This window comes from Thalassophryne amazonica, chromosome 7, assembly GCF_902500255.1.
Source record: "Thalassophryne amazonica chromosome 7, fThaAma1.1, whole genome shotgun sequence".
Lineage (NCBI taxonomy): Eukaryota > Metazoa > Chordata > Actinopteri > Batrachoidiformes > Batrachoididae > Thalassophryne > Thalassophryne amazonica.
The window spans coordinates 41,043,062-41,057,368 of NC_047109.1; the positions used below are offsets into that span (position 1 = coordinate 41,043,062).

Consider the following 14,307-nt stretch of genomic DNA (forward strand, 5'->3'; position numbering starts at 1 on the left):
ATCCCATGGGAACTCTCCCTACCCACGTAAACGGCTCAAGAATATGGACAGCATGTATATAAGTGACATTTACATGTCAGTTTATATGACAATATTGAGATACGATAATTTGGGCATATTGTACAGCCCTAGTGTCAACTAGCTGAAAACTCTGAATATTAATTTACATCTACATTAAAAAAAAGCTTAAAGTGGCAGGAGGTTAAGAGGGCTGTAATTGGGGGGTCAGCTGAAAAGCAAAAAAAAGAAAAATGCTTAAAAAGGTGGGGAGTATGAGGGGCAGAGCCCCTCCAGAAGATGAAAGGCAAAATAAGGAAAATGCTTAAAAAGGCGGGGGTCCGGGGGGTGGAGCCCCCCCCCCCCCAGAAGCTGAAAGGTTTTATTCATGCTCATGCTCCCAAGAACCATTTTACTGAAAAAAGTCTGAAGGACCTAAAGGACGTGGTTAGATGGCGAGGAGCTTTTCCAGGCATGTGAGAGGCAAATAAAGAAAAATGCTTAAAAAGCTGGAGGGTCTGGAGGGGGCGTAGCCTCCCAGAAGCTGAAAGGTTTTTGCCATGCTAATGCTCCGCTGAAGCATTTACTCAAAATAAAATCTGACAACAGAGATGTTCACTTTCAGTCATCAAACATCAGAAAAGTCTCCGGTAATGCCAGGAAAAGTCGCTAGATTTGTCGCTAGTCGCTTTTGAGAAAATAAGTCATCAAGAGGGTTTGGAAAGTCACCAGATTTGGCAAGAAAGTCACCAAGTTGGCAACACTGAATGTAAACACATGCAACGCGAACTCGCCTGTGAACAGCCCTGTACCGAACCGAACATCCTGTATCAAAACGGTTCAATACAAATACATGTATCTTTACACCCTTAATAACTGCGAATCTTTATCCAGTATTGATAAAGATGTTAGAGCATGACCACAACACATGAACCATTGTACCTTTCTGATTGTATTTCTTTGATTTTGTTCAGTTTCTGAAAGTAAAGTGGTTGCAGCCATACCAGGCAGCCCTGACCAAACTGTGGACCTTCTCAAAAGATTGACCAAAACCGAGAAGGAGATACTGTCCCTAAAGACCCGGATAGCCTGTGAAAGAGCATCATGGGAGAGGAGGTTTACAGAGCTACAAAGAAAACAGGAAGAGCTGTACAGCCAGGTGTGTTCTTCACGTGCACGTACGGGTCAAACTTTGTGCCCATGACTTTTTTAATTGTAGCATGTCTACCTTCAATCAGCTGCTCTCAGAAGCTGGAGTGTCAGTCAAAGTGGGCAGTTATGAGGAGCTCGGAGAACCAGGAGTGGACAATGGAGAAGTATTTGTGGCATGTTCAGGTAAGTAAAACAGTGTTTTGTATTTTGAATTCATATAAATTGGATAAATTTGAGTTGTTTCCACTTTAATTATCAGGCAGTCTGTCAAGATGTTCTTACCATCACAGAGAATGTGAGGCGTCATCACGAGGTGACCCTTATTGGAGCAGTTTGTCAGGAAGCCGGGCATCTTTATTATCTGGGCAGAGCTCCAGGCCTGCTTCATCTTCATCTTCTTCAGCCAACAGGTACAGCCTTTTTGTTTACACTAAACACATCTGGGGCCTGTACTACGAAGCGGGGTTAACTTACTCAGATGTAACCCAGGGTTAACTTCTTAAACTGGGGTTGACAAAACCTGGTGTTCTCAAGTGGTGTTAATCGGTACTACGACGCTGATTAAGATGTTGATTTGTTGTACCTGTGTTAACCTAATTGGAGTTTGTGCACGTTCACATAAAAGGGGCAGGTTGCAGCGCACGTCACCATTTTTCAATGATGGCGCGGTCACCTTACTTTACCGAAGAAGAATGCACGATTATTATGCGGAGCTATGAGGAATTTAAATTAACGTTAAGGGGGAAATTGAACACATCATCTGCCAATAAAGCAAGACAGGCTTGTTGGCAACATATTGCTGATCTGGTAAATGCGTAAGTACAATTCAATTGTTCTCCAAATCTGTTACAGATGATTAACCTGTGGAATGTCTGATATGTGTAAAATAATGACCTTCTTTCATTAATTACGCCCAGATGCAACACGATTCAGAGGTGGGCATAGGCCTACTAATAGATGTTAGGTTAATTTAATGTTTCCTAAATAGGCTACCTATCTAAGGATTTAAAGCCATTAATGGTCATTCTGTTAACATAGTTACATATACGAGGTCTGTTAGAAAAGTATCCGACCTTATTATTTTTTTTAAAAACGATATGGATTTGAATCACGTGTGATTGCGTCAGACAAGCTTGAACCCTCGTGCCCATGCGTGAGTTTTTTCATGCCTGTCGGTTGCGTCATTCGCCTGCAGCAGGCTTTGTGTGAGCACTGGTCCACCCCTCTCGTCTATTTTTGTATTGCGAATAAATGTCTGAACGATTTGGAGCTTTGCTGCATCAATTTTTTTCCAGAAACTGTGAGAGACCTCCAGGTGGACACTGTTCGAAAAATTAATATGGCTTTCAGGGACGGTTTTATGGGGATTAAACAGATTACGGGGTGTTACTGCTGAGAGCGCGCGCTCCCAGCCCCCATCGACAGGCTGACACCCCGCTGGAACAACCAGATCATTTCCAATGTGAAAGCTTTGTTGATCCGAGACCTCGTCTGACTTTCAGAAAAAGGCAGAAGATGTGGACATCAGCACTTTTTCCGGCACATTCCACTGTTACAGGAGTTTTTTTCATGGAAAGAAAAGCGGAGGGATGCGCCACGGCTCCGTTCATTACGTGGGACAAAACCACCTCGGTGTTGGTCTCTCAGGACAGCTTTCAGGTAGATTTCAGACGGATTCCGGTTGCTTTCCAGTCGTGTGAATATCTGATTGTGATTGTGCATGAGCTGGACATGCCAGAACATGTTCCGTGAGGCTTCATCATGGCGTTGCTTTGCGCCGAGCGGCTGCACCGCGACGCGCGGTGGAGCAGCTTCTCTTTCCATGACAAAAACTCCTGTAACAGTGAAATGTGCCATTCATTTTTAAACTGGACGCTGTCTTGATCCGGTATGTCATCTGAGTAGCACAGGAATTGTGAAAAGACGTGGACATCAGCACTTTTTCCGGCACATTAAGACAGACGTGCGGAGGAGTTCCGCGCGTCGCGGTGCAGCCGCTCGGCGCAAAGCAACGCCGTGATGAAGCCTCACGGGACATGTTCTGGCATGTCCAGCTCATGCACAATCAGAATCGGATATTCACATGACTGGAAAGCAACCGGAATCCGTCTGAAATCCACCTGAAAGCTGTCCTGAGAGACCAACACCGAGGTGGTTTTGTCCCGCGTAATGAACGTCTCTGTGGCGCGTCCCTCCACTTTTCTTTCCATGAAAAAAACTCCTGTAACGGTGGAATGTTCCGGAAAAAGTACTGATGTCCATGTCTTTTCACAATTTCTGTGCTAGTCAGATGACATACCGGATCAAGACAGCGTCCAGTTTAAAAATGAATGGCACATTTCACTGTTACAGGAGTTTTTGTCGTAGAAAGAGAAGCTGCTCCACCGCGCGTCGTGGTGCAGCCCCTCGGCGCAAAAGTGCTGATGTCCACATCTTCTGCCTTTTTGTGAAAGTCAGACGAGGTCTCGGATCAACAAAGCTTTCACGTTGGAAATGATCTGGTTTTTCCAGCGGGGTGTCAGCCTGTCGATGGGGGCTGGGAGCGCACCGCGCTCTCAGCAGTTGTGGGCCGTCCTTAAAGCGGCAGTAACACCCCGTAATCTGTTTAATCCCCATAAAACCGTCCCTGAAAGCCATATTAATTTTTTGAACAGTGTCCACCTGGAGGTCTCTCACAGTTTCTGGAAAAAAATTGATGCAGCAAAGCTCCAAATCGTTCAGACATTTATTCGCAATAAAAAATAGACGAGAAGAGGGTAGACCACACCTCACTCAAAGCCTGCTCACAGGCGAATGACGCAACCGACAGGCATGAAAAACTCACGCATGCGCACGAGGGTTCAAGCTTGTCTGACGCAATCACACGTGATTCAAATCCATATGGTTTTTAAAAAAAATAATAAGGTTGGATACTTTTCTAACAGACCTCGTATATCACTTTAGCATGAAGGTTATCCAACAGGACAGTCCCATGTGGGGAGAAAAAGAATGTGAAATATGTAATTATAGTAATTGTATATTAGAATATTTAGAAAAATCACCCAAACCAAAGCAACCCTTATGTGGCTGAAATAAGTAAAAAGAAGGTGAGCTTAGAGTGGACTACACAATAATGGGTATATGAAATAGTCCGAATAGAACGGCTATACCTGCACATGATACTGTGAAAAGATTTGCGATTGACATAATCGCCTTTGTGCTCTCCCAGGGGTGCACTGATTGGGATTTGTGTGCAATCAATGGCTCCTATTACTCTTGGGAAACCTAGGAGAAATTGTTATTGATAAGCCCCACTTCGCCTAATTAATGGACATGCATTAGACCTATTTTGATACTAGTAATTACCCGCGATTGCATAAAACCCTTCTTTGTTTTGCATTGCGGATAAATGGCCAGGGAAATCAACAAATGCATCCAACAGTTTAGATAGAGCAAGTACTACCTTGCGAATCATACGACATACAGTATTCTTGCTCAGATGTTCAGCATCACCGATGGAATACATAAATTGTCCACTGGCAAAATATCTAAGCGCAAGGCACATTATCTGCTCGATCATCAGGGCATTGCTATGATGGGTGATGTTACAGACGTCTGGCCCGATCAGCTGACAAAGATAACGAATTCCCTCGGCTGAGAATCTATATCTTTCATGGAGAATATCGTCTGGGTATGTCAGTAGATTCTGCCGGTCTTTAAAAGCCCTCGCCCTGCGAAGAGAGCCCCTCACAATTTGTGCCCCAATATCAAACGGATCATCCAGGTAGGCCGGCATTGTCTTCGGAGTGATTGAAGGTGGATGGGCGGTACTTATAAAGGGAGTGGTTAAGCGAAAACCTCAAGCTAACCTAGAACATAACCTGCTCGGAGCAGGTTTGGCACACAGCATAAATTGCCATGGCAGCATACCTCGATCAAAACCTATCCACCTTTCATAGTATGGGTTAACCGGGAAGTTACTCCACACGTCGTCAACTTACTCCCGAAGTTACCCTGTTAAGCCAGTAACCCCGCTTCGTAGTACAGGCCCCTGTACACATTTCAACAAAAACATGCAGACGTCATGCTAAGTTTTCAAAACTCATCCAAGTAGCTTCTTCAGTCATCTGAATTAACAGATTTTTTAAAGGATTAAGTAGCAGAAGTTGCAAGAAAAATAACATGTTTTGCATGAAAAAGTAACAGATTTTGAAAAGAAAAAAGTAACTGTCAAATAAACAAATCAATAAATAACAACAACAACAAAAAACAAAGAATGTAACAGGAAAATGTAACAGTCAAAATAGTATCGGGAATGGTAACAGACAAAAGTAATAAATATTGTTTGGAAAAAAAGGCAACAGGAAAAAAAAAACAACTAATAGACAAAAAGGAATTTTTTAAGCAAAATCTTTCAGATAAAATATAAAATGTTAGCTTTTGCTTGGAGAAGCAAAGGCCCCTTTACACTTAGCAAGAAAGAGCATGAATGAGGCCAATTCACACCAAATGGGGGAAAATGGCAGACATCGTGACACACTTCAGAGGAACACCCGGTCAGATAGTTGTGTACGGATGCCACGCGACCACCGAGAATGTGGGCAGAGCCCGTGCCTATGAATTTGTGCGTGGTCGTGTGCACTTGCACGAACATACCGACACAGATGTGAGACTGCACTTCACACAGCAGCAGGGAAGCATTGAATATTTCATTCCTGATAGCAAAATAACAGAGAATACAGGAAGTATCGTCCATCTGTTCCTTTTCGTTCATGCCGATAGAAGTAAGCAAATACATTAATGAAACTACATGTATGAAGTAAAATTAAATAGAAACATCCCTCCCTCGTGTGTGCAGTGAGCGGCGCTCAGTCCAGCAAAGTTCACGGCTGCTGTGGGCCACCTGCCTGGAGCAGCTCTTATCCACACGGATGTCAAGTGTCCAATGCGCTCACATCATTAACACATCAGCCAACCACACGGAGGCGAAAGTGGCTGACATGCTCACATGAATGGGCATACGGCTTTCCCCTCTCCAGGATATGGGGCCCATGAGCTGGCCTCACTGGTATACGTGTACTCTGGTGCTCAGTTACTGCACCACTTGAGGGATGGTCCGTGTGGATCTTGTGATCGCATGTCATGTGGCTGTCCGGTCGGATGGCGTGCTTGGTGTGGAATGTTGCGTCACATAGGGTTTATATGGGATCTACAGTAGTGTTCAGAATAATAGTAGTGCTATGTGACTAAAAAGATTAATCCAAGTTTTGAGTATATTTCTTATTGTTACATGGGAAACAAGGTACCAGTAGATTCAGTAGATTCTCACAAATCCAACAAGACCAAGCATTCATGATATGCACACTCTTAAGGCTATGAAATTGGGCTATTAGTAAAAAAAGTAGAAAAGGGGGTGTTCACAATAATAGTATCATTTGCTGTTGATGCTACAAACTCAAAACTATTATGTTCAAACTGCTTTTTTAGCAATCCTGTGAATCACTAAACTAGTATTTAGTTGTATAACCACAGTTTTTCATGATTTCTTCACATCTGCGAGGCATTAATTTTGTTGGTTTGGAACCAAGATTTTGCCCGTTTACTAGTGTGCTTGAGGTCATTGTCTTGCTGAAGCACCCATTTCAAGGGCATGTCCTCTTCAGCATAAGGCAACATGACCTCCTCAAGTATTTTGACATATCCAAACTGATCCATGATACCTGGTATGCGATATATAGGCCCAACACCATAGTAGGAGAAACATGCCCATATCATGATGCTTGCACCACCATGCTTCACTGTCTTCACTGTGAACTGTGGCTTGAATTCAGAGTTTGGGGGTCGTCTCACAAACTGTCTGCGGCCCTTGGATCCAAAAAGAACAGTTTTACTCTCATCAGTCCACAAAATATTCCTCCATTTCTCTTTAGGCCAGTTGATGTGTTCTTTGGCAAATTGTAACCTCTTCTGCACATGTCTTTTATTTAACAGAGGGACTTTGCGGGGGATTCTTGCAAATAAATTAGCTTCACACAGGCGTCTTCTGTCATAGCACTTACAGGTAACTCCAGACTGTCTTTGATCATCCTGGAGCTGATCAATGGGTGAGCATTTGCCATTCTAGTTATTCTTGTATCCATTTTGATGGTTGTTTTCTGTTTTCTTCTACACGTCTCTGTTTTTTTTTGTCCATTTTAAAGCATTGGAGATCATTGTAGATGAACAGCCTATAATTTTTTTCACCTGCGTATAAGTTTTCCCCTCTCCAATCAACTTTTTAATCAAACTACGCTGTTCTTCTGAACAATGTCTTGAATGTCTTATTTTCCTCAGGCTTTCAAAGAGAAAAGCATGTTCAACAGGTGCTGGCTTCATCCTTACATAGGGGACACCTGATTCACACCTGTTTGTTCCACAAAATTGACGAACTCACTGACTGAATGCTACACTACTATTATTGTGAACACCCCCTTTTCTACTTGTCTTTACTAATAGCCCAATTTCATAGCCTTAAGAGTGTGCATATCATGAATGCTTGGTCTTCTTGGATTTGTGAGACTCTACTGAATCTACTGGTACCTTGTTTCCCATGTCTTTTTTCCCAATCTTTTTAAGTCACATAGCACTACTATTATTCTGAACACTACTGTGTATATATATATATATATATATATATATATATATATATATATATATATATATATATATATATATATATATATATATATATATATATATAAATATATGAGCAATGATCTGGAGTATATATTGATCAGAAAAATATTTGATTAACTGGTAACGTGAACTGCCAGACATGGATGGATCCCAGTGTGCAGAGCAGAGTTTCAGCCCTCTGATGCCTTTCATTCCCTCTGCTTTTAAACACAAGAAGACTCCGGTTCTTCAGGTAGGCCCTTAAATACAGTCAAAGGTGGGTTAGTTAATCTGACAATGAGTAAAAACTGAAATATCTTGTAATTGTTGTTTAAAAATACATTTACTATACATGGAAATCAAACAGACAATTTAACTGACTTAATATTTTGTTTGATCAAATGGAATATATGTCCAGTAGGGGAAAATTAAGTTTGAAAGCCAAATCCATATCAAAATATCAGTTTATGGATACATTACAAGCATACTGCATATTCAATGTCCTATCAGGGAGAACATTGCTGTCTTTACTGTGTTCCTCTAAAATCCCTGTCTTAATCCAGCGTTAGATCTTGGAAAGCGTCCAGAGGGCCACACAGGGCTTTTGTCCCTCACTCACCCATGGACCTCCAGCTGGGTCACAAGGTCAGAATCATGCTGCCCTCTGGACGGATCAGCACAGGAAAGCTCCATTTCCTGGGTCACCTGCAGGGGGAGGCAGAGCTCCAGCTTGGGGTGGAACTGCGGACACCTGATCATGAAATGCATGATGGCAGCCACATGGGACATACTTACTTTGAATGGTAACTTTTCTCATTTACTTAGTGTGCATGTACAAGGAGGAGAGAGAGCCCCTTAACTGCCTTAGAATGTACAATGTGACAAGTCATGACATTAGGTTTTCATGTCATTATAGACTCCGTGATAAAACTCAGCACGTTATACCTTTGATGTGTTTAAATGCCACGCAATGCCCCAGGATTCAAACACCACACATATTTTAATCCTCTGCACTTTGTGGTTAAGATGAATACGTAAATGTTATGTAATGCCACAATGGCAGGGTGAGTTAAAATGTGACATCTCATCTGCAGCAAGGCCATGTCCAATTTATTTGGTTGAAAAAGACCTAATACTATTTTGCCTTTTCCTCATAAATCCATATACGGTATAACAGTGAAAAAAGGCCTATAATAGCATAAAAGAGAGAACAGTAACATATTTTAATATTTAAGACTGTGAAATTGTGAATTTGACCTCAATAAATGACAATCAACAAAAACAATGATACATTTTATTTGCACTTGATTTTGAAATACCCATTTCAAAGTGCTTCATAACATCAATACAACACAAATACATTCAAAACACATAGAAATTAAAGGAAAAACAGTCAAAATGAGAAAGTTTAATGTTCATCCTGACTGCATATTTAGTCCTAATCTTGACTAAAATGTCACTTTTAGTCATCTGAATTGTTTTTGTTTTATTCCAGATGAATTCAGCTAAATATAAGAGTTGAGCAACACTCCTGTATATTTAGTTGACTAAAATCTTGATATTTAGTTGAAGAAACTAGACTAGAATTAAAACAATTCAGATGACCAAATTATCTAAAAAGTACGTGACAATTTAGTCGAGACTATGACTAAATATTGTGTCAAAATTAACACTGAACAGTCCTAGAAGAAGTAAGTTTAAAATGAAGACAAAATGTAAACATTAATAAAAACTTAATATAGGCACACAATTTATGAAGCATATATGTGTATGCTTATACATCATATACATATATCTATACATTGTACATATATGTATGTATATAACCTGTGCGTGTGTGTGTGTGTATGTATATATATATATATATATATATATATATATATATATATATATATATATATATATATATATATATATATGCTAGAACACATTGTGATTACTTTAAAAATGTACATGAAAATGATCATTTCCATTCAGCTGACCTAATTAATTCTGTAATAAAATACATTTAGCTCAGGAACATCCCGACATGTATTTTCTGTTCTTATTTTCACACAGAAAGGCCACAAGTGGGAATCGAACCCATGACCTTCTTGCTGTGAGGCAACAGTGCTAACCACTATCCCACCATGCTGCCCAGCTTAAAATCCTTAAAATTGAAAATCCTTAATTGATATTTTTTTTAATTTCTTTTATGACTAAGATATTAATTCTTTGTCATTTCTTTTTCTGTCCCATTCAGCAAACCTGGTTATGGTGCCTTTGTACCATTCAACAAACTACTGATGGCCTGGGAATGATGCAGGAGATGCTGTATATCATGTAGAGCTGCCGCTTTGTATCAACAAGACATTCACATCTCACATCAACTCATTAGTCGCAGTATGATCCAAAAAGATAAACACAAAGTAAACTTATGTGTGCAATGTGTCTTCACAAACCTGTACGTGTTGAATAAAGTTTAAACTTGTTACTCATTCATTCACATAGCATGTACAGAATTACATGTCCAATAAAACTCAACATATTGAATTAAAGAGGAACCCTGCTTTGGTTTAATAAGCACTGTTTAAAAAAGCTCATGTTATTGTTGGATTACCAGTGTAGGTTTCTAAATAGCCTTGGCTCACTCCAGCACTTAAAGTGGAAGTTGTGTACTTTTATTTTCGATTCAGTTTTGAGGAATGCGTAATCCAACATGTCCAGACATAACTGTTCAGATGACGCCATACATGGACACGCTCAGAACAATGTTCTTTTGCACGTGTGTGTGATTTGTTCCAGCTTGCAATGTAAACTGCAGAGTCGCAACATTTTTTTGGAGTTTAAATCCCTTTGGCTGTCCTTAACCTTTGAGAAACTCATACCATTGTAAGTAGACAAGTATATACAAAGGAGTCGTGTTTCTGAAAATTACAGGATAGTTTAAATTTCAGTTAAAATGGAATGATAAAAAGTACACATTTAGGTATAGGCACTAGATTATAGTTGTATTACACTTATAACTAGAGCACCGCGCTCGTAGAGCACGTAGCTCATAGAGTCCTATTAGAAGTGGCTTCTCATAAGCTAAAATATAATATAAAATATATATCAAATGGGCTTTTCAATATTGAAATCAAATATCCGCTAAATCCGCAATACGGATCAGAAGTGGACCAAACTCAGCCTATTCATTGAGAGTGCCACTTTGCACCTTATTGTCACAAATGAGTGATTGAGGCACTTTTGATTGAGATATAATACAAAATGTACATCAGTTGGGCTTTTCAATATTAACTTCAAATGTCCACAAAATCCACAATCCGGATCAGATCTGGATCTATTTTTGTCAGGCGATAATGAGTGCTAATCTGCACCTCACTATCAAATATGAGAGTGATTTGGGCATATTTGATTCAGAAATAATGCAAAATATACATTAAATGGGGTTTTCAATGTTAATTTTAAATGGCCACAAAATCTGTAATCCAGATCAGATCCGGATCAAACTTTATCAGTCGATAAAGGATACCATCCTACATACGGATCTCAAATATGAAAGTCTTCTTAAAGATAGTTATGAATTTTTGAAAATTTATTTAATGTTAAAGATAGGTATGGGGAATTCCAAGATTTTTCCTGACTTTAACCTTTGACCTATGACCTTGAAAGCTGAATCCGTTCATACAGGATATGAATCCTCTGTAAAAAAAAAATAAAAAATCATAGCAATATATGAAAAATTGTGGGCTGCAGACTGTTCACAAATAAACAAACAAACAAACAAACAAACAAAAAAAACAGGCAAAAACATAACTTCCACCCAACTTCATTGGCGGAGATAATTACATTACAAAGCACTTTGTTCATTAGAGATTGTCCATCTGTATGTTTATGAGAAGTTGCATAGTCTCAAAATCTTAAACCACCATACTCAAATTGTCTCTACTCGATATTTCTGTAACTATGGGCAGTGTACTTACTGGAAATTTCATTTGCACAATAGCTTAAATGTAGTTATGTTGCATCACATTTCCCTGAAAGTGTTCTTTGAGGCTGACAAAGCCTTTACAGGGACATGGGTGTTGTCACATCATCTGACTGGTCTCAAATTCTGTGCCAGTTTCCTTGTTAGATTAGTACTGACTGTAAATACTGCCTTTTGAAATATACTGAAGTTTCACCTTTCAGATGATTGAGAACATGATGATCTGGAGAAATACTGTGAAGATAAATATAAATACTTTAAGTAAAAGTATGAGAACTTGTGTTCAGACAAAGATCAAAATCAACCAAATATGATACAATATGCATCAACAGAAATGTATCTATAGCTATTAATAGTCTATAGTTTTTTCATCCAAACTATGAATGACATTCTGATACAAAGACCCAGCAGATTAAAATATCTACACTGCTCATCAACAGGAAACCTTACTGCACTTCTATAATGCTGCATTTCAAAACATTTGGACAATTGCTTGTAACTTTTGTATCATTCAACTCCAAGCAAACTACAAACTCCTTAATGGATTCCCTAGGTGGTGTTCCACTGCTGTACTTGTGGAGATACTATGCCAGGGGTTTTCCTATATCAAAATATGTGAGACAGCCACCTCAGTCAAATTTCATGCTGCCTCAGTCTTGCTTGACCTCAAAATTGGGCTTTGCCCAAAGTAAAGACTCAGGCAAAAATATTTTAATGATGTTTGCCTGGTCGGGCCAAAATAATTCACATTCTTCCTCATTGTTCAGCAGCATTTTTGTTGTTTCACAGCTTGAACATCATTTTAGGTGTGCATGCACATTTGTTTGATCAGCATACCTATTGGTAGAATGTCTCTATCAGATTTTGCTGCCAGCTGATATGGGTAGCGGAATTTATCAGTGCAGCACCAAAACTGAGAACACCGGGAACAAATTATTTGCCAGTTCACCCAGTAAGTATTTCTCTATGAAATAGTACATGTTCTTGTGTATCGCACAGGGTCAAATTTAATGCCATCCCTCTATAGAACAATTCTGAATATATAGGACACAGATTTTACATAGCCATCACATCCAGCACTCTAAAAAACGAACCACTGTCTCAACGAGAAAAAGTGATGTAAAAATTTCATAGATTTTTTAAAGGTTATTTCAACTTAACTAAAGTTATTTCAACTTAACTCGAGAAGTCTTATGGCATTAAGTCAGTTCAAAGTTGAAATAACTAAAATAACTTCAGTAATTTTTCTCGTTATGACAGCAGTTCTTATTTTAGAGTGTAGGACATGGAATCTCTCCAGACATATGTGCGAGATAACAGTCAATACACATGAATACCGACTTATATCTGATTCAGACAGTGTCTGAAGCTTTCCTTCAGTGAGCCCAACTGTATAATAGAGCAGTGATTCATATCACCTTGCTAGCGCACACAGTGGAGTCAAAGGAACAGCTAGCCAAGACACAATGCTTTCAATGGTAATATAAAAATGAAAGGTGGCCAATGGGAAAAAAGTCACAAAGTGGCGTTAGATATGACGAGACTAAACTGTATTTCATTTAAGTTTTGAAGCAAAGCTATTCAGTGAACACTTCGACACTTCATCATACTAATGCCTTCTTGTTCTGGCTGCTCCGTTAGTTGTCACCACAGCAGCTCTTTGTCATACTGACATCTACTGGTCATACAATTAATAACACAAGACCACAATATTATGATTAGATGTCTTTTCTTTCGACTTCTCCACCAAATAATATTCTAGTCATTACTGATTAGATATACAGAGAAAACAACTCCAAGTAGCACTTAGTTTAATTAACTGCTGTTACTCTAAATGGTAAATGGACTGCATTTATATAGCGCTTTTCCATCTGCATCAGACGCTCAAAGCACTTCACAAATAATGACCCCCGATGCGAGGGTGCTGCCATACAAGGTACTCACTACACACCGGGAGCAACTAGGGGATTAAGGACCTTGCCCAAGGGCCCTTAGTGATTTTACGGTCAGATTGGGTTTGAACCGAGGATCCTTTGGTCTCAAGCCCAATGGTTCACCACTAGACCATCGCCTCCCCAACTCTTCCCTTTATCTATTGACAAGGGCACTTTAAATTTTGACATAAAATGCTCTATGATCATTTCTGAGTTGTTTGTCTTCCTTAAGTAATCTGGTGGGCTATCACCTCAGTCTCATTTTGAGCAAGGAAAAACTGAAACCGAGTTTTGAGATTTTGGTGGGCCAGTGACACTGTACAACAACTGCTCCTGCTGCTGTAAATTAATTTGTCAATTTCTAAAACAATGCTTGAGACTCCATACACGTAGCTGGGGACTCAAAAAGCAACTTTCCTTTGCTTCTGAGTTTAAGATTGGGGAATCCATGAAGGACACTTTGCCAGTATGTGGCATCTTTATAACATCATAGGATTACTGAAGGTAGGTGAACCTGGATATATATCATCATGACAAGTCAAAAAGCAGACAGAAATAATGCCTCATTTTTTCCTGCTTCAAAAAGGTACTGTCTCAGTTTTGATACAACAGTTCCATAGT

At 39.6% G+C, this 14,307-nt stretch overlaps 1 protein-coding gene across 1 annotated transcript; it reads left to right on the forward strand.

Annotated features, from left to right (window-relative positions):
* The first annotated feature begins 774 nt into the window (after positions 1 to 774).
* Positions 775 to 10,969, forward strand: LOC117513432 (CAP-Gly domain-containing linker protein 2). Its single transcript, XM_034173617.1, has 6 exons — positions 775 to 805; positions 972 to 1,156; positions 1,236 to 1,332; positions 1,409 to 1,559; positions 8,346 to 8,585; positions 10,025 to 10,969. The coding sequence occupies exons 1-6, from the start codon at positions 775 to 777 to the stop codon at positions 10,080 to 10,082; spliced, it is 762 nt and encodes a 253-aa protein (XP_034029508.1). The 3' UTR covers positions 10,083 to 10,969.
* The last annotated feature ends 3,338 nt before the right edge of the window (positions 10,970 to 14,307 follow it).